General features: G+C 44.3%; 2 protein-coding genes across 3 annotated transcripts in view; one reads left to right on the forward strand and one right to left on the reverse strand.

Annotated features, from left to right (window-relative positions):
- Positions 1-2,292, reverse strand: part of azin2 (antizyme inhibitor 2) — a 42,438-nt gene extending 40,146 nt beyond the window's left edge. The window contains exon 1 of the mRNA XM_062962033.1: positions 2,175-2,292. The gene's annotated coding sequence lies outside the window, so the exon portion shown is untranslated. The remainder of the gene's footprint in view (positions 1-2,174) is intronic.
- A 475-nt stretch (positions 2,293-2,767) lies between these two features.
- Positions 2,768-18,566, forward strand: rnf19b (ring finger protein 19B). Of its 2 annotated transcripts, none has more exons than XM_062962650.1 (9): positions 2,768-3,658; positions 11,320-11,525; positions 12,485-12,626; positions 13,188-13,350; positions 13,835-13,949; positions 14,208-14,348; positions 14,701-14,908; positions 15,616-15,747; positions 17,664-18,566. In XM_062962650.1, the coding sequence occupies exons 1-9, from the start codon at positions 2,934-2,936 to the stop codon at positions 18,127-18,129; spliced, it is 2,298 nt and encodes a 765-aa protein (XP_062818720.1). In that variant the 5' UTR covers positions 2,768-2,933; the 3' UTR covers positions 18,130-18,566. The 2 variants fall into 2 exon arrangements, with proteins under 2 accessions (XP_062818720.1, XP_008120736.1); XM_008122529.3 differs by having other exon boundaries at positions 2,772-3,658; positions 12,482-12,626.
- Positions 18,567-18,659: the final 93 nt, after the last annotated feature.

The following is an 18,659-nucleotide window of genomic DNA, read 5'->3' on the forward strand; positions in this document are numbered from 1 at the left end:
AATGAAAGAAATCCACCATCCTCTGAGGAAGTCTACTCTACTAGAGAATAGCTTTTACTTTTGGAATATTTTTACTTATGTTTTGGTGGAATTTCTTTTTCTTGTCATCCCACAGCTAAAGTCCTATCTACTGGAACAACAAAAAACAATCATCCCATCATCTGTACAAGGGTTCTTCAAATAAAGACAGCTGTTACGTTACCTCTTATTTTCCAGGCTAAAAATACACAACTGCCTCAATCTGCCACTGACATTTCATCAACTTCTTAGCTGTTAATCAATTTACTGGATAATCAATACTATTACATTCAGCGTACACTAATAGCAGTTATATTAATCCATAAAATAGTGGTAACACAAAGTGGGGGTTCTAGGAGGAAGAGGAAGAATTCTTTGAAAGCGTGGACTAAATTTTAGCATCCACTTTAATAAACATAAATGGTCACCATCCCTTATTTGAAGTAAAGCTCTCTTAAAGATCTTCCCCTCTCTGAAACTGGCTATATGAATCCAATCTGAGCATGATGAATATAGAAAATGTTTAGCTATTCCTGGGCCAAAATGGCTTCCGAAAAGTCAGCACTGAGGCTGTGGACAGCTCACTTATTGATCTGTAAAAGTGAAGGTCTCATTAGCTTCTCATTCTTTCGGCAGAACAATTGACTCATCAGGGGTATTTTGAACACTTTCCCCCTTCTCACAGAAGCAACATGAACTTGCAAAATTTAAAGGTTTGCATCTTGTACATAAAAGCGATATAAGCCTTTAGGTGCTGACTTGCTCAGAGCTCATTTATTGCAATAAAGTGCAGCTTCTGGACTTATTTCATTCTAAAACACTCAACACATATTTTTAGAGGACACAGAGAAATGTTATTTGGGCATGGAAGAGTATATAAAAGATAACTGTGCATGCCTTGGCTGATGAGAATAAACAGGCTGTTTTAATTGATTTTCATACTAAACCACAACCTTATAATCACAAAGATTCCAGCTCATTGGGTTATGTATTGAAATTGGTTGGCCTTGCTGGAGGCAATGAGGTGACATGATATAAGCACACATACAGAAACAGAAACAAAGCATGGCAGAGGGGAATTTTCCGTCAGGAAATGGTGTTGCAAGGTTTTCTTTCTTAGATGAGAAGACATTGACTTGCTTTCAAAAACATCCTCATAGTTATGGAGAACACAAACCATCTGCATGTCCTCCAGAACTTCCTCTGAAGTCACCTTTAAACCTACAGCCTGAATCAAGTTACAATCAATCTACCGTATCAGCAAAAGTTATGAATGTTGACTTTCTGTTTTGAATCCTATGATGATGATGTTTATTTACATCCTGCTTTTTCTCTCCATAAAGGAGACTCAAGCCACATAGTGAAGACTCTGTTGAATCCATGGACTTTGAGTATAGATTTACTGGCTTGAGAGCTATTACTTTCCCAAACAGCGATTCCCAAACTCTGGTGCTCCAGATGCTTAATTAATATTGTTATAAACAAGGATAGTCCTATATTTTGGCCGAACTAAAGGTTCTTGAAACAACACAAAGCTATGAAGGTTCTTTAAACAACACAAAGGGTCCTGCTGAATGTGTTTAGGAGAGATAGCTGTGGGGCTGAATCACATTTTGTGAGCAAGTTCCTTTCTAGCTATTGTTGTCTGGCCCCAGCATCATTGTCTGCGGTGTCATTCTGACTCACACTGGCCAATCGACAAGGGTTGGCTTTCCCTGCAACTTTCTGAAAGCCCCTCCATGTAAAATGATTCAGAAAAGCTGTAAACGCACTGCACGAAAAAATTGTTTGCCCATTTAAATAAGAGGTGACTCTCTATTACTGGACTGCAAATCCCATCAGACCATTAGCCAGCAGATCCTATAGTAAGGAAGTTTCGTAACATCTGGAAGGTCACACGCTCCTATAGTTGAATTGAGTTGTCGAAGAGTTTCATGGCCGGAATTACAATACAGCAAACCACTATCAACTCTGCACATGCTCAGAAACTCTCTTCACACGACTCAAGGACTCTATCTTGCTAAATTGATCAGAAGGATTTGCTCAAGGCAGGCCTCATTGGCTTGAGAATACCTCTTTATTTTTTTATTCGTGTTTATATATATATCTATAACATATTATATACACACACATGTATATATGTATACATATAGTACCTGAGCATGAGGGGGAAGGAGAACACGTGTCTTCTGCAGTAGCAACACGTCAAAACGCGAGGAACCAATACTGAGGGGGAAAGAATGTCGCTTTTCCCGCCCACGGCTTTTCCCCTGCGGCGCATGCGCATAGGGCAAGGCAAAGTCTGGCTTCGAGAGAAAAAGCGTGAAGATCTTCTGCGCCTGCGCAGGAGAGGCGGCCAGTCGAGGCCGTTGGCGGCTGCGGAGTTACCTCAGCAGCCCAGTCAGTGGGTCTGTTGGTCGCCAGGCCGCGCATGCGCTCAGGGATCCCCTTTCCCCCCTTAAACTTCTCCCTGAGATGCCATTTAAGAGCGGGAAGGGGAGTGGGTTGGTGGGCTGCGCATGCGCTCTGGATGCTCTTCTCCCCAACTTCTTCAGTGGCGGCGCAACCTAAAAGGGCGGTCCGCCGGTCTGCGCATGCGGTCAGGGATCCTTTTTGCCCCAAACCTACCTAAGTAGCCATTTAAAAGCGGGAAGTGAGTAGGTTGGTGAGGTACGCATGCGTCTTGCATCCCCTTCTCCTCTGAAGGGGTGGTGCAGCTAGGGCACGCATGCGCTGAGGATTCTCCTCAACCTCAAAGCGGAAAAGAGTTTTTTATTTACCTCAGAGGCGGCGCAAAGCGGAAAGAGGCTGTCCGCGCATGCGCAGTTGCCACCTCCCCCCATCTATTCTTCCCCTCAGAGGCGGCGCAGAGCCGTGGCGGGAGAGGCCGCTCTTCCTCCTTCTCCTCACGGGCGATGGGTTCGGAGAAGGACTCGGAGTCGCCGCGCTCGACCTCCCTCCCGCCTCAACCGGCCAAATGTCCCGGAAGCGGCGGAGGCGGCAACACCAACCGCCGGCGTCGACGCCTCCGCCTCCTCAGCTTCCAGAGCGTCTTCTCGGCCGCCGCCTCTGCCGCCTCCTCGTCGTCGGGGCCTGGAGTCCGGCGGAGGAAGAAGGCCAAGGCTAGGCCGGAGCCTCCTATAGCCTCCAAGGAGGAGGAAGCCGTCGCTAAGGAGGACGAGGAGGAGGCCAAGAAGGCCGCCGAGGTAGGCCCGCCGGAAGAGGATGCCGGAGCCGCTGCTGCCCCGGCCTGCGAGGCTCCTGAGGAAGCGGAGGACGACGAGGAGGAGGGCGTTGGCAGTGGTAGTGGCAATGGCAGTGCCCCTCCATCGTCGCCCCCTCCCTCGGAGCTGGAGTGCCCCTTGTGCCTGGTGCGGCAGCCCTCGGGCAACGCGCCTCGGCTGCTCTCCTGCCCGCACCGCTCCTGCCGCGCCTGCCTCCGCCAGTACCTCCGCATCGAGATCACGGAGTCGCGCGTCCACATCAGCTGCCCCGAGTGCGCCGAGCGCCTCGACCCCGCCGACATCCGGCGCCTCCTGAGGGACTCCCCGCAGCTGGTGGCCAAGTACGAGGAGTTCCTCCTCCGCCGCTGCCTCGCCTCCGACCCCGACTGCCGGTGGTGCCCGGCCCCCGATTGCGGGTGAGAGAGAGAAGGGGATGGAACAAGCAAGGGCAAACTTCGGCCCTCCGGGTGTTTGGGACTCCAACGCCCACAATTCCTAACAGCCGATAGGCTGTTAGGAATTGTGGGCGTTGGAGTCCCAAACACCCGGAGGGCCGAAGTTTGCCGGTGCCTAGGATGGAAAGAGGGAGGGATAATCACTATTTATTTAGGAATTGTGGGAGTTGGAGTCCCAAACACCCGGAGGGCCGAAGTTTGCCCGTGCCTAGGATGGAAAGAGGGAGGGATAATTACTAGTTATTTAGGAATTGTGGGAGTTGGAGTCCCAAACACCCGGAGGGCCTAAGTTTGCCCGTGCCTAGGATGGAAAGAGGGAGGGATAATGACTATTTATTTATACAGTAAAGTCTCACTTATCCAAGCTAAACGGGCCGGCAGAACCTTGGATAAGCGAATATCTTGGATAATAAGGAGGGATTAAGGAAAAACCTATTAAATATCAAATTAGGTTATGACTTTACAAATTAAGCACCGAAACATCATGTTATACAACAAATTTGACAGTACGCACTAATGTTATGTTGTAATTACTGTATTTATGAATTTAGCACCAAAATATCATGATGTATTGAAAACATTAACTACAAAAAATGGCTTGGATAATCCAGAAGCTTGGTTAAGCGAGGCTTGGATAAGTGAGACTCTACTGTACTTGGAATATGGGAAGAGATGAGCAATTGATCAAGTCTGCTAAGAAGCACATTTTAGTGACCAAGATGTCACCTCTGTAATCTTTTCCAGGAAATAAACAAAACCCACAAAGGAGCTATATCTTTGCTGGCCAATGAAAATGATTATGATTTTGCCTTAGGGTGACCATAAGTTGGAAATGAATTGAAGGCATAGAGCACTAATGTTATGTTGTAATTACTGTATTTATGAATTTAGTACCAAAATATCATGATACATTGAAAACATTGATTACAAAAAAATGGCTTGGATAATCCAGAAGCTTGGATAAGCGAGGCTTGGATACTTGAGACTCTACTGTATATTGTTTTGGCTGCTGTGAGCCTTTCGGTAAGAGTTGAGTAAGGGAAGGAAGGTGGGGAATGGAATGGAAGGAAAGGAGGGAAGAGAAAAGGAGAGAGGGAGAGGAAGGAGAAGAATGGGATGGAAGGAGGAAGGTAGAAGAGATCAAAGGAAAGAAAGGAAGAAAAGAATGAAGGAGGGAGGAAAAGAGAAAAGGGAACAAGGACAGAAGAGATGGAGGAAGGGAAAAGAAAGGAAGGGAAGGGAAGGAGCAAGGAAGGAAAGAGAAAGAAGAGGGAAAAGAAGGGAAGGAGGAAAGGAAGGCAGAAAGAGGGTGGGATGGAAGGAGGAAGGTAGAGATCAAAGTAAAGGAGGGGAGAAGAGGAAGGAAAGGAAAAATGAAGGGGCGAGTGAGGGTGGGAAAGAGAAAAGGGAATCAGGAAAGAAGAGAGGAAAGAAGGGAAAAGAAAGGGAGAGAGCAAGGAAGGAAACGAAACGAAGGAGGAAAGGAAGACAGAAAGGAAGGGAAGGAGGGGAAGAAGAAAGGGAAGGAAAGAAAAGAGGAAAAAAGGAAGACAAGAGGCAACCAGGAAGGGAAGGAGGGAGAGGGAAGAACGTGGGGGGGAGGGCCACCAGTCCCCCATGTGTCATAAGTGCTTTGAGTGAGGGGGAAGAAGATGGAGTGACAACACCTCAGGAAATGTGTTATAAGTCAAAGGAAGGGGGGGTCAGCAACCACACGCCCACACAAAAAAGGACTATAAGAAGGAGGAGGTGTGCAGGACATCCAGCAGCCCCCCCCCCCCCGCCCCAATAACAGTAACAAGAAAGGTACAGGTCCCTTCAGCCCCACTTTTCCTTTTCCTCTCTGGCAGCCTTTACCACAACTCCCCCAGTCAAGCCAGTTAGTTTCATGGTGACCTCAGAAAATGGGCTGGGGAGGGAGTGAGGGGGAAGAAGATGAGGAACAGACAAATGTGTTATAAGTTAAAGGGAGGGGTCACACCAACACTCAACACACCCTCCCACTCCCCATTAAAATAACTAATAAATAAAAGTAACCAAAACGCAAGATTTTGGGATACACTTTTACTTTCGTTTTCTGGAAGCCTTTGCAACAAAGCAGGCCATTTACTTTCAGAGACCCTCTGAAAGAAGACTGGAGGAAAGGAGGGGAGAGGGGATGACAAAGGGGAAGCATCCCCCAATGTGTTAAAAGTACGTAGATGTAAGTAAAAAAACAAAACAAAAGTGAAAGGAACATTCATGTTCATTTCTGCTTTCACTTTCTGACAGTATGACAATTCTCCAAGGCAGGCCAGTTGGCTTCACAATGACCCCCTGAAAGTAGGCTGGGGAGGGAGCGGGGAGTTGATAGAGGGATTGGCTGTGCATTTCACTGTTTGCCAGTTGTTCTGTGGGTCTAAGTGGGAGTAACAGTTGGTTGTGTACCATTGTGTGGGGATGATGGTGTTGTAACTGGGCCAATGCAATTAAAAGTTACCAGAATAAAAAGGCATCTCAAGGGAAAAAACAGTGAAGAGTTAGAAGAATAAAATAGATCCAAAAGGCCTGCAGAATCAAGCCCAAAGGTGTTTTTGGAAGAGAAAGATTATATTCTTGTATAGCTTACCCATTGCTTCCTTTTAGGAAACAATGTAGAAAAGTGCCTCCTACTGAGTTATGAACTAATTCCATATCCATGTGGAGGCATCCCCCCCAAACTTTGTGGACCCTCAATTTTGAGATATATTTCCCATCATCCCTGACTGTTAGTTGTACTGAATGTGACTCATGGGAGTATGGTTGAAAACATTAATGGATCACCATGTTGGGAAAGTGAGTCCCTGAAAATAACAGCTGCTCCCTCTCTCCCTATACTGTAGGGTGGCAGGATGTATTTGAGGATTTTACAGTGACGTGAGCTTCTATATTCCAGCAGATGTATATAAGGCAGTATCTTCCAAATAAGATGCTAGTAGATGAAACTCCTTTCAGAGAGACCTCATTATGAAATAGAAGCAAGATGACCTTGGAAAGAGATGTGGGGTGACCCATCAGGAGGGAAGTCCCAAAGGTGGGCAGAGCAAGTACCTGCTGATAGTAATCTAGTCTCAGCCAAAACTGTTCTGTGTTTGTAGTCTTTGGACTGGCATTGTGAAGGCCGGGTATAGAGTTCACTGGGTCCTGCAGCATCTGGTACTTCCTAAGTATTCTTATTCACTTAGTTACACAGAATTGTTCTTAATCATTGACTTAAGGGAAGGCTGTGCCCTGACTCAGTTTGGTCAATAAAAAAATTACTGGCTTGAGAATTATGTTTAAACAGGGCGGATATTTCACAGCATGGAGTTTATTTTCACAGAAGTGGGGAACCGGAGGTGATCCTCAGAAGCTGAGACCAGAGATTTCAGATGTAAAAGTTTCCCAGCCTAGCATTTAAAGCTGTGGTGGCTTTGCTGAGATATCTCTTACTAAAATGGAAAGGAATTTCTGGTCTTTTCCTGTCAGTTGTATTTTTCTAAGAAATTCAAAAATTGCACAATGCCTTTTCACATCAGTGGGAAATGCTGTGAATGTTGACTTCTCGGTAATAGCTACATGAATCTTGTTTCTGTATGTATATAGATAGTAATGGGGAAAATGTTGAATCACTGTAATTGAGCTACCCATTTAGATACATGGGAAAAAACCTAATCTTTGTTAGACAGTCAAAACAAGATTTTAGTTAACAAGTTTTCTTTTTTATATTTTCGGGTTTTTTTTAAGTAATGCTTTTTAAAGTCTCTCTGGCACAGCCTACAGAACACAAGGGAAGGGGTCTATTAGGTGTCCTTGGAGTCTTCAGCATTTCAATAAATCTCATTCACCAAAAACAAGGCCTATGGAAGTTGTAAAATAAGGATATTTGGGATTGTTTGTTGTGTAATTGCCTCCGATTCTCAAGATTCCTATCAAGTATTCTTAAGTTTAGGGAGCATTGTTAAGTAGCCCAAGTTACAGGATTTCACGATAAAGTAATGTAGTTAGTTGTGGCATCACAAATAAGCATATTATGTTCATGGAGCTCTGCTAAATTGTGCAGTGCAGTGTTTGAGCTTTACTAAATCAGTGCTAGAATCAGATTGCCATGAATTCCGATTCTACTATTCAGCTGATAAAAAAATGTATCAAATAGGATGTGAAACAAAAGGGAAACCAGTAGAACACCCTGTCCTTGGAGAGGCACCTCCAACTTGCCTTATTTATGCTACTGCTTTGGTAACCTTCTGAAGGTTAGTGAGCAATTTAACTGTTTGTAAAATAAACACTATCACATTTGGTTGCCTTGTATTCTGCATCAGTAGCATTTACATTGTGATCACCTAACAATGTCCTAAAGAAGCTATAGTACTGTAATGCCTGTAGGAGATAACAGTGGTTACTAGTCAGTAAGTTCTAGATCTTACGGACTGATTACAAACGAATAAATTACTGAGTCAAGATGGAACCCATCAGAGTTCTTGAAGAGCTCAAATTCAAAATTTGCAGTCTTCTAACAAAAGTATGCAAAGTGTCTAAGAATTACCCTCTGCTACAGAGCTGGCCAACAATACCACTACCTGTTCCTGGGGTCAATTGGTGGAAAGGTGTGCTTCATAATACAACCCCCTTGCCCCCCAATATCAGTGTGTTTCTGTATTTTAGTTACTGGGAAGAGTAAGTGGCTTCAAGAGGTCCTGTTGCACTTAAATCCTGTTTATGGACTCTCATAGGCAACTTTTGGGATTCTGTGTGAACTGAATATTGGTCTGCATCTAGCAGGCCTCTTCTTAGGTTGTTATTAAGGGACATATGGGTTGTGCCCTCTGGTGAAGGGCTGTCAGCTTTGCGCGGAGGCTAATTCAGCTCAGTGTCAAAGATAGTACATCGAAGGGCGTATAAGAGGTTTGTAGATACAGAAGGATGATTTTGTTCTCTGCTTCTTACATGTATTATGAAGAATTTCTTATTTGGTGGATTTACTAGATTAGTTTTTCTGTGAGACTATGGCAAAAGCATGTTTCAAGATGCAGAGCATGTAGCATATTGATGTCTTCTGCATCCCACCCATGCTTTAAGCAGCTTCATAAATTGGCAAGCGTAGCGATTCTGCCTAGAGAGGTAAATTGCAGACATAACATGATGTGTTTCCATGGCAATGCTGGTCTTCGGTGCATAGTTAGATCTGCATACAAATCTGGAACTACCTTTTTCCTTGTGGCCATGGCTCATGCTGCTGTCTGGCATTTATTGCTTCCTATTTTTCTCAGGGACTTTAGGGAAATTTCAGGGCATGAAAACAATGGCATTGTGTTGGCAGGATTGAATTGAACAGAGCAGAATATGCATTAGGTGGGGCTTTGTATGATGTACGTACTTGTACTGACAGCAGTAGTGGAAAGTAGTAGGTAGTTTAGTTGATGAAACCAGAGAAGGAGCATCATCATATATACGAATAGTAAGCTTCCTTCTGACTCTGCTTGCTGTTTAGCTAAAACAGTGTCAACCTTCCACAATAGTCATACTGGTATGTTCAAGAAACAAACAAATATTTTAGAAACATCCCTCATCTTCCCAATGGAAGTGCAATAGAACTTAGAACAGCCAAATAACTGAGCGTGTTCAGTGGACTGAGGATACTTACTATAGAACAAAAACAAAATACTGTACTAAGGAATGTGATGGAGAGAAAGTCATGGATGAAAATTTAAACTAGTGCATTCCCAGCTGCAGGACATTTGCTCTGGAGGTCCTACTTCTGCATCCTGTTCTCAAGCCAGACCTCTGCAGCAGCAGAAAGGCCAGAAGGTACTGTTATAGTTGAACCTTTATCCAGAACTGACTTGAAACAGGTGTGGTAGGACAAATCTGTGTGAATATAGCTTATCCGACATCGGTGCTTGGCCACTGAAGCCCTGTGATCGTATGTGTAGTATGTCCAGAGGCAAAACATGAAGGGATTAAAGTAGACTTGAGAATTCATTCTTGGTTTCTATTTCTACAGACTAAAATGCATTCTAATACTGTGTCAGTAATCTTGTTGCTATCAGCTGTCCTTTTAACTTTGGTTGTGAAACAGAATATGCGTGAGGAAGCAGTTGTCTTCCAGATATTAATGGGTCAAGATAGCTCCCTGGAAGTGCCTCAGTTATAAGAGTTGTGTTGAATAGTTAAAACCCATCTCCCCACCTGTTAAGGGATTATCAGTCTTACAGAAGGGCAGTATGAATTCTCCATCAACCGCTGACAGAAGGCTGAGGTGTAGGTTCCCCCCTCAGAAACAGACATGGTTCATGTGGACTTTTGTGCCCTGAAAGGAAAGGCATATCCTACAACATAAATGAGTTGTTCAAGATAAGCAGACTGTCTCTATGTTAAGTGAACTTTATGTTGGCTGCATTGCAGGAGCATGAAGTGCAGTAACACAGTAACTCCAGGGGCGACATTCTGCATTAGATGAATGGTTTCTAAGTACAGTCCCCATAGGGCACTCCTCAGTAGAGCTGGCCCTTCGCATTTGCAGGTTTGATTAATCACAGATTTGATTGAAACATTCTCTCTAGGTCCTCCGGCACAACTCTGGTCAGTGTCAGCCGGAAGTTGGCCATAGAGTCCTACTGGAACATCCAGAGATTCCTAGAAAGGTGTTCTCTCAGTTTTAAAAATAACAATTTTTGAATTCATGGTTTTTCACTTTTGCAAGGGTTCTCGGCAACTGTGGAGGGCTGATTGTAATTTTGTCTGGATGTTACTAGTATAGGTAATTGATGGAAGATTCGCCTTCTCTAAATAGCATTACCGCCTAAGCTGATGAAACACATCCCTAGTCATTGTTGCCACCTGCATTTTCACAGAACTGTGCACTTAATTGTTACATTAGAGGACATGTTATCCCATCTATACCAGTTGTAGCCTTCTTACCCAAATTGACAGTGCTTCTTCCTTCTCTTTCATCCCCGTCTCCTCCCTGGGGATTGCAATGGAAGTGAACATTAGAGCCACGTGCTATCTGACCTGCAATGTCTCACCAAACCTGGTGTCAGCTAACTGAAACTCTTCTCCTCTGCTGTTATTCATTTACATTCCTCCCTGTATTTTGTAACTGCTATAACTGAAAGAGAGTCTGACCTTGGTGCTAGATCCAAAGCCCAATAAAAATAATACCACCAAACTCGCTGCCATTTCTCCCGTCCGCAGACAAAACTCAATAAAAATACAGAAATGCTCTGCTCCTAGAAATGGGTTTGTCAAGGTGTTGTGTTTATATCCCAAGCCCAAACTCCAAGATATTATAGGAGGTGGGAAAACTGATTTGATAATAAATGTGTACTCTCATGCTTGGAGTATACATGTGTCCGTTGGGGGTATTTTTCTGGCCGTGTTAATTATTACTGAGGTCTGAAAGGAAGTTACCTACATTTTTGCCAGGATATAGGTCACAATGCAAATCTGGGAGAGAACTAGGTTAGGGCAATCTCAACTCAGTGGAATGCATCTTGTCAGGCTGGATGAGCTGTACCACTTTGTTTGGCACCATCCGTCTAAGTCCAGAAGAAGGCTGTCTGCCCACTTGCTCTTGCTTCGCTAACTGCCATGCCATTTTCTCCCCCCCCCCCCCCCCCCAGATATGCTGTTATTGCCTATGGATGTGCCAGCTGCCCTAAATTGACATGCGAGAGAGAAGGGTGCCAGACTGAATTTTGCTATCATTGCAAACAAATATGGCACCCAAACCAAACGTGCGACATGGCCCGCCAACAAAGAGCACAAACTCTGCGGGTGCGGACAAAGCACACCTCAGGCCTCAGTTACGGACAAGAATCCGGCCCAGGTAAATCTTTAAAGGTTTACAGTCTAGCTGCTGTTTCAGTTGTGCTGCAATATGGTCATTGTGACTGAAGGTCTGGGGGAGAAAGCTACTTCTTGATGGGACAAATGGGGCTGGGGTCAAAGTGTGGGTGCTAACACACAGCTATGGTTGGATTGGATAGCCTTTATAATCCCTTCCTACTTCTTAAAATTCTATTATATTTTCTTCCAGTTAGCCTCATGCAAACCCACAAAGTTCTTTTACTGCCCAGAATTCCCAGTGTTTTAGTAATTGTGATGGTAAACCTGTATGGCCAAGAGAGTCCATTAATAATGTACTAGCATGCTATTCTCTTTGTTTAATCTGGTTTTATGCAACTATTCTCCTCCAAAGCCTGAACACTAAAGAGATTTAAATACTTAGGTTTTTTTTACATGAACCCTGAAAGCTTGCTTTAAACATCAAGCATGACGAAAAACTGCCCGCTTTTGAATCAAACTTTATTCTTAGCATATACATCTAATAAAGTGTGTTTAGAGTTTAAACAAAGACTGGAAGTTGCTTTATATTTATTTATTTATATCCAGTTGGGTTGTCAGCTTTGCCAGGTATTGTCTGTTAAAACTAGGTCTTAGACAGGTCTTTCCCAATAATTTGCTATTTGATCTTTTTAAAATTAGAGATGTCAGGTTCTATATAGTCCTCTCTTCTGCTTGCAAACTGTATAAGTCAGATGAAACTCAGAAGGTACTTATAACATTTTAATGGATAGACTTATAATCTTGGATAGTCAATCAGTTGGATAGGATTTAGTGATATTTGCAAGTGTTCATCCTCCAGATAATTTAACCACTTAAAGGTGGCCATAGTCTCAGGCTTCTGTCTCACAGTGAAAAATCTTTACAAATTTCGGTTCCATCTAAGAATTGCCTTGATATGTGCAGAACCTGATTAGCTTCTTTTCTATACTCCCACAGCAGATGACATTAAGCCATGTCCACGTTGCAGTGCCTATATCATCAAAATGAATGACGGCAGCTGTAATCATATGACTTGTGCGGTGTGTGGCTGTGAGTTCTGCTGGTTATGTATGAAGGAAATCTCTGATTTGCATTACCTCAGGTAAGGTCTGGGGAGTAGAATGCTCTGAAGTTTCCTCTGCCTTGTTAGGAAGCATTTGTTCCTGGATGCTTGTTGCCCAAACCAAAACTGCCCAAGTACATGGTCCCCATTAGGCTTTGTCTAAACATAGAATAGCTATAGTGGTTTCTGTTCTCACTCTGAGGCCCCTTATACATTCCCATATGATCCAGTTCAGAACAAATAATCTGGATCTTAAATGGCAGTGTAGAAGGGGCCTGAGAAACCATCTTTGAGGAATAACAAAATTGGGATGGGAAGCGCCTCTTGTTTAAAAAGCATTTGGTTTGTTTGGATCAGAAATGGTTTATATTCTCCAGATATTGTTGGACTAGAACTCCCAGCATTCCCTATGTTTGACTGTGCCGGCAATGGCTGCTGGTGCTGGCAGTCCAGAAACACCTGGAGACTGTATGAATTCCACCACTGCTGCAGGTGCATTTAGCCATTTGGAAAGAGAGGTTTTCTAGAAGATTTGTCAATCTGCTTTTTTGCTGTTTTGAATTCTGTCCTTTTAAGGGCCAATTGTAAACTCTTTTGCAGTCCTTCTGGTTGCACTTTCTGGGGCAAGAAGCCATGGAGTCGTAAAAAGAAGATTCTCTGGCAGCTTGGGACATTGATTGGTGCCCCAGTGGGCATTTCCCTCATTGCTGGTATTGCGATTCCAGCCATGGTCATTGGCATCCCTGTTTATGTTGGGAGAAAGGTAAGTGTAAGAGCTTTGTATGCATAAGATACCAAACAAAAGGCTTGAACATTTGAGTAGGGTCAGTGGGGTGCTGTGGGTTGACCTTGTTGAGAGAGGGAGAGGGAGAGGGAGAGGGAGCGAGCAATGCTGTCAACCTCTTGATACAGAAATGTATTGCATTTGGCGACCAGTGTTTTATGACCATCTTCTACAATAGGTCTGTGATGAACACTAACTGAGTTTTAGTTATGCCTTGCTTATGTGATGTCTTAGTAAATAGAAGAGGAACTTCCTTTGGATTTGAAATGTTGATCCTTGTTTTTCCAGTTCAGATTTGTGCTAGTTTGAGCAGCAGTGAGGGCCTTAGTGTTCTTCATTCTTTTCCTTTTCTGGAGAAGATGTCTGTTCTCTGGCCTGTTATGAAATGTCTTAAGTTGTAGGATGGTTTCCTTTCTTTTCCTGGTGGAATTGCCTGCTGTAGCTTTGATTCTTCCTCTGGCAGATTCACAGCCGGTATGAGGGAAAGAAGACCTCCAAGCACAAGAGGAATCTGGCGATCACTGGGGGCGTGACCTTGTCTGTGATTGCATCACCTGTTATTGCTGCTGTCAGCGTAGGTAAGCACTGTGACGTGGACTTATAGGGAACTATATGGTGGGCTACAGAACCTCTATGACCCTTGTACACCTGCTCTTGGTGGCTGGGAAGCCTCTTATACCAGCTTCCTTTGGGCTGGAGGAACTTCCTGGTTCTGTTAATCCTGGATATCATTTACATTATGAGTGTATTCTCTTAGAGATGTAATACCCAAAGTATAGTTACAGTGATGTAAGCCATAATATTTGCAAATAACATGTGCTCCTTTCCCTTGCCAGGTATCGGTGTCCCTATTATGTTGGCCTATGTTTATGGAGTTGTGCCGATTTCTTTATGCCGTGGTGGTGGTTGTGGTGTTAGCACAGCCAATGGAAAAGGAGTTAAAATTGAGTTTGATGAAGATGATGGGCCAATTACAGGTAAAGATGTAATACCTGTGCTATCTTCTTTTGGAGAAGAAAATGTATCAGGATTTTTTTGTAGGGTTATGTGTGGAGGAGAGAAATAATTTTGGAGTGTGGTTTTAATGCCAGGTTGAATACTGTCTCCACTTGAACCCCACAGGCATCTATTGGCCTGTTTTGCAAGTAACATTTTCAGCATGCTTTGCTGTTCTATTCTGAAGAAAATGAAGTGCTTCAAACTACACAACGCTTTAATTATTAAGGCTGCATTGCTTCTAGGGGTGGGCTAACTGGTTGGTTTAGTAGTGTACGGATTCTGCTCTCGGGTCACCTTTTGCCTCACATGCCATAACTTGTTTTGGTGCAGTGGCAGATGCATGGAGAGCCCTTAAGAATCCCAGCATTGGAGAGAGCAGCATTGAAGGCCTCACCAGTGTCCTGAGCACCAGCGGGAGCCCCACGGATGGACTCAGCGTGATGCAGGGCAACTACAGTGAGACGGCCAGCTTTGCGGCCCTCTCAGGAGGCACCTTGAGCGGTGGAGTGCTTTTGGGTGGGAAAGGAAAATACAGCAGGTAAACATTCCTTTAACCAGAGAATTCCTCTTAGACATGTATGCTGAGTACTGTGGGGTTTGGCCTCTAATCATAACACAAAACAAAATGGCTTCTGTTCCACAATTCCTGAAGGGTATTTTGTTCCATGCTCCAATGCTTGCACTATGCACCTTGCAAAAATCCACATGAAGCAGTCACTTTCCAGATAGCTAGGAAAGTTCCTTCATCTTCCTGCACATGCTGCTTTCTTAGCGAAACGCGAAGAGAGTTTAGCATCTGGCTCATAGGGTTACACCACAGTTGTTTCCTCCAAGCCAGCCTCCATGTTAAGAGGCTGTGTAGTCAGGCATCCTTCACACAATGAGTTTACAGCCCAGAAAGGTGCCGCTCAGACTGGGGCCCTTGGAGATTTCATTTGTATGATTCACAGGGGCTGAATGAAGCTGGATTGATGGCACTTAGCAAGAACAGCCCCAAAACATATATGCCACAGAAACTGTGAATCACAGGGATAGATGACCAAGTGCTGCTCCAGAAAAAAAAAGAGCAAAGTAAAAATTCTGCCAGTTGAAGATGGGAGTGGAGCAAAATGTTGTTCCTCGGAGCTGAGTCACTTGATTCTTAATTCTTTTGATACTTTAAATGAGTCTTTTGCTGTAGTAAGTGTGACTGAGGGGAACAGTATCAAGACAAGCTCTTCAACTGATTTCCTGTCTCCTGCCTAGATTGGAAGTGCAAGCAGATGTGCAGAAAGAGATCTTCCCCAAGGACTCGGTCAGCCTGGGAGCCATCAGCGACAATGCAAGCACACGAGCCATGGCCGGCTCCATCATTAGCTCGTACAACCCCCAGGACAGGTAGGCCAGTCTAGCAAAGGATGCCACAAGTTAAAGCCAGTGCTCTCTGGGGAAAGCTTATCCCTTCAGCTTCTGATCCCTTCTAACATGCTTTTTGCAGAGGGAGGCATTACCTGCTTTCTGAGATTTTTGCTTGTGCCTGGCAGTGGAATGGGAACAGAAACTGGGAACCTGTTGTTGTTGCTTCTCTTACATTCATTTATTCCCATCTTTCCTTGACCATCTTGTAGTTATGGGATTCCTTTCCCATCTCAATTTGAAGATATGCCAACATTTGAGTTGTTCTCTGTAGAAACGTTGGAGGAATTATTCGTTTGGGCTTGTTTTAAGTGGCTGGCTTATATCTTGACGTCTTTTTACTTTAAGTGTCCACAACAATTTTATGTTTCTGTTGGCTCTTTCTCAGATGGTTGGGAGGAAGAATAAGACTGAAATGCAGGTAGCATACAAAATATTGTGTAGGTACTCTATGGTGTTAATCATGTCAGGGTTTGTCATAAACCCTGAAACTATTAACACCAGAGAGTATCTATAACTGTATTTTTTATGATACCTGTATTTTAATCCAGATTTGAGGGTTCTTTCATTTTTGTTAAGGGTTGTGTTTCCTCTTTCAGTGGCTTCATGCTGGTGCTAGGATGGTTTAAATCAGTTTCTTTTTCTTTTTGCCACTCGCTCTTATGTATTTCTTTCTCCATCCCTACCAAACAGGATGCCAGGAAGGGTTACAAATATATTTCTAGAAGTGTGAACTGAGTGCTTGCTGAGGCTTTTTAAGATCATGCTCAGGGCTGCTAAATTGCTTGCTCCAGCTGGATGGATTTAATACAATTTAGACCTTTAAAGAGGAATTGTGTTTACAAGCACAGTCTGGAACTTTCCCTTTTTGGTTGCTGTGCGCTATAAATGCATGCCCTTCCCTTTGTTTTCAGAGCAAAGCAGGTCCAGGTCAACTCCCAGACCAGATTGAATATGCCAAACCGCATACTGTAATATCCTCCTTTTGTTTCATGTACAAGGCAAAAGGCCAGATAATTCCTTCTCCGTGTGTCAAAACAAAACATAAACTTTCCTCTAATCCTGTATCAGGGAGAAGGAAAGGCTACAAAGATCCCCAGGGTTTTAGGGGAGTAGGAAATTAGAAGACATTTCTCTTTGAGTCTGTTTGTGCTTGTGTAGAGGTAATTCATTTTGTAGTGCATTTTTCTAAACAAGTATAAGTATTGTTAACATGCTAAATCCTTTAGGACACATGTGTCAAACTCAAGGTTCATGGGCCCTCCGTGTCATTTAATGTGTCTTTCCTCCAGATGATGGACTACAACTTTTATATTCTTCATTAGACATCATGACTAGAGCTTAATAATAATAATAATAATAATAATAATAATAATAATAATAATAATAACAACAATAACAACAATAACAACAATAACAACAACAACTTTATTCTTATACCCCGCCACCATCTCCCCAAAATGACTGATGGGAGTTGTGTTCCAGGAACATCTGGAAGACTACCGTTTGTTCTGTTTAGTCAAGAGACTGAGAACAGAACTGAAATACAAGGCTTATGGAGATGTATTTTAGAAAATGCCCTTTAACCAACCTTAGAGCCACTAGGGCTGTTGTGTTGCCGTTTCCATTATTCCCGTGATGGATAATCCAAGGTGTTGGGAGTTGTCGTTCAGTAACATCTGGGGACCCAAACTGGGTAAAGGCTAAAGAGCATAACCACTATGTAAAAAGAATATAGTTGGTCCTCTGTATCCAGGGATTCTCTGTCTATGGTTTCAATGGCCATTTGAAGGCAACCACAATATGGCTGATGTGGCCCTTGATGGAAATGAATTTAACACCCCTGCTTTAGGATCAGGAATCACAGTAGATGAACTAATGCAGCCTTTTCCCTGCAGAGAGTGCAACAACATGGAGATCCAGGTGGACATTGAGACAAAGCCAAGCCACTACCAGCTTGCAAGTGGAAGCAGTACGGAGGATTCACTCCACGTTCAGCCCCAGATGGCGGAGAACGAGGAAGAAGAGGAAGAGGAAGGTGAGGAGGATCAGGAGCCGCTGTGCCACCACCAAAGCTGTGAGCCGAAGGACTGCGCAGCCAGCCAAACCTGGGACATCACGCTGGCACAGCCAGAGAGCATCCGGAGCGACCTGGAGAGCTCTGACAGCCAGTCGGATGACGTGCCGGACCTTACCTCGGACGAATGTGACTCCCCCTGCCCCCAAACCGCCGCCTGCCTGCCTGCCCCCTGCCCCAGAGGTGCTGAGAGCCCAAGTGCCCACATCGGCCAGTGCGCCCAAGCCGAGGGCCACCGGCCAGAGGAGATTGTATCCACGCTGGAGTGCATCGAGGCCCGAGTATGAGGCTGCACTGGCAGCCACCTCCGGAGAGAAAGCAAGGAAGGAAGGAAGGAAGGAAGGAAGGAAGAAGCACACTGATTGTTACTCCCTCCATGATGGGGGGCCCAACCGGGGAGTGAGGGGTGGGGTGGGGTGGGGTCAGAGTTTGCGGCAGCAGCGTTGGATGTGTCCCTCTTGGCTTTTGTTTGTTTCCAGTTCCCCCAAATTCTGCCCTGACCGAACTGGGGCAGGGCAAGTGGGGGGACGGCATTTCTCACATGAAGATAATGGGCCCTTGGTCTCTCTTTTTGTTCTTTTTAATTTATTGGTTCAAGCGCTTGGTGATGCTCTGTGAGTTGTGTGTAAGAGTGTACATAAAACGTGTGCGTGTACCATCGTATGTCTGCCAAACATACGCCGAAGGGAACGCCTTTAAAAATAAAGATTTCTCTTGGCATTCAGTGTGGACCCTGTCCCCCTTTTCTCTGAACCAGTGCCTTTCTGTACTGCATGGCTTGAATGAATCCTGGGTGCGGCTCTGAGGCAGTTTCAGC

The sequence above is a fragment of the Anolis carolinensis genome, unplaced genomic scaffold (assembly GCF_035594765.1).
Source record: "Anolis carolinensis isolate JA03-04 unplaced genomic scaffold, rAnoCar3.1.pri scaffold_10, whole genome shotgun sequence".
Taxonomy (NCBI): Eukaryota; Metazoa; Chordata; class Lepidosauria; order Squamata; family Dactyloidae; genus Anolis; species Anolis carolinensis.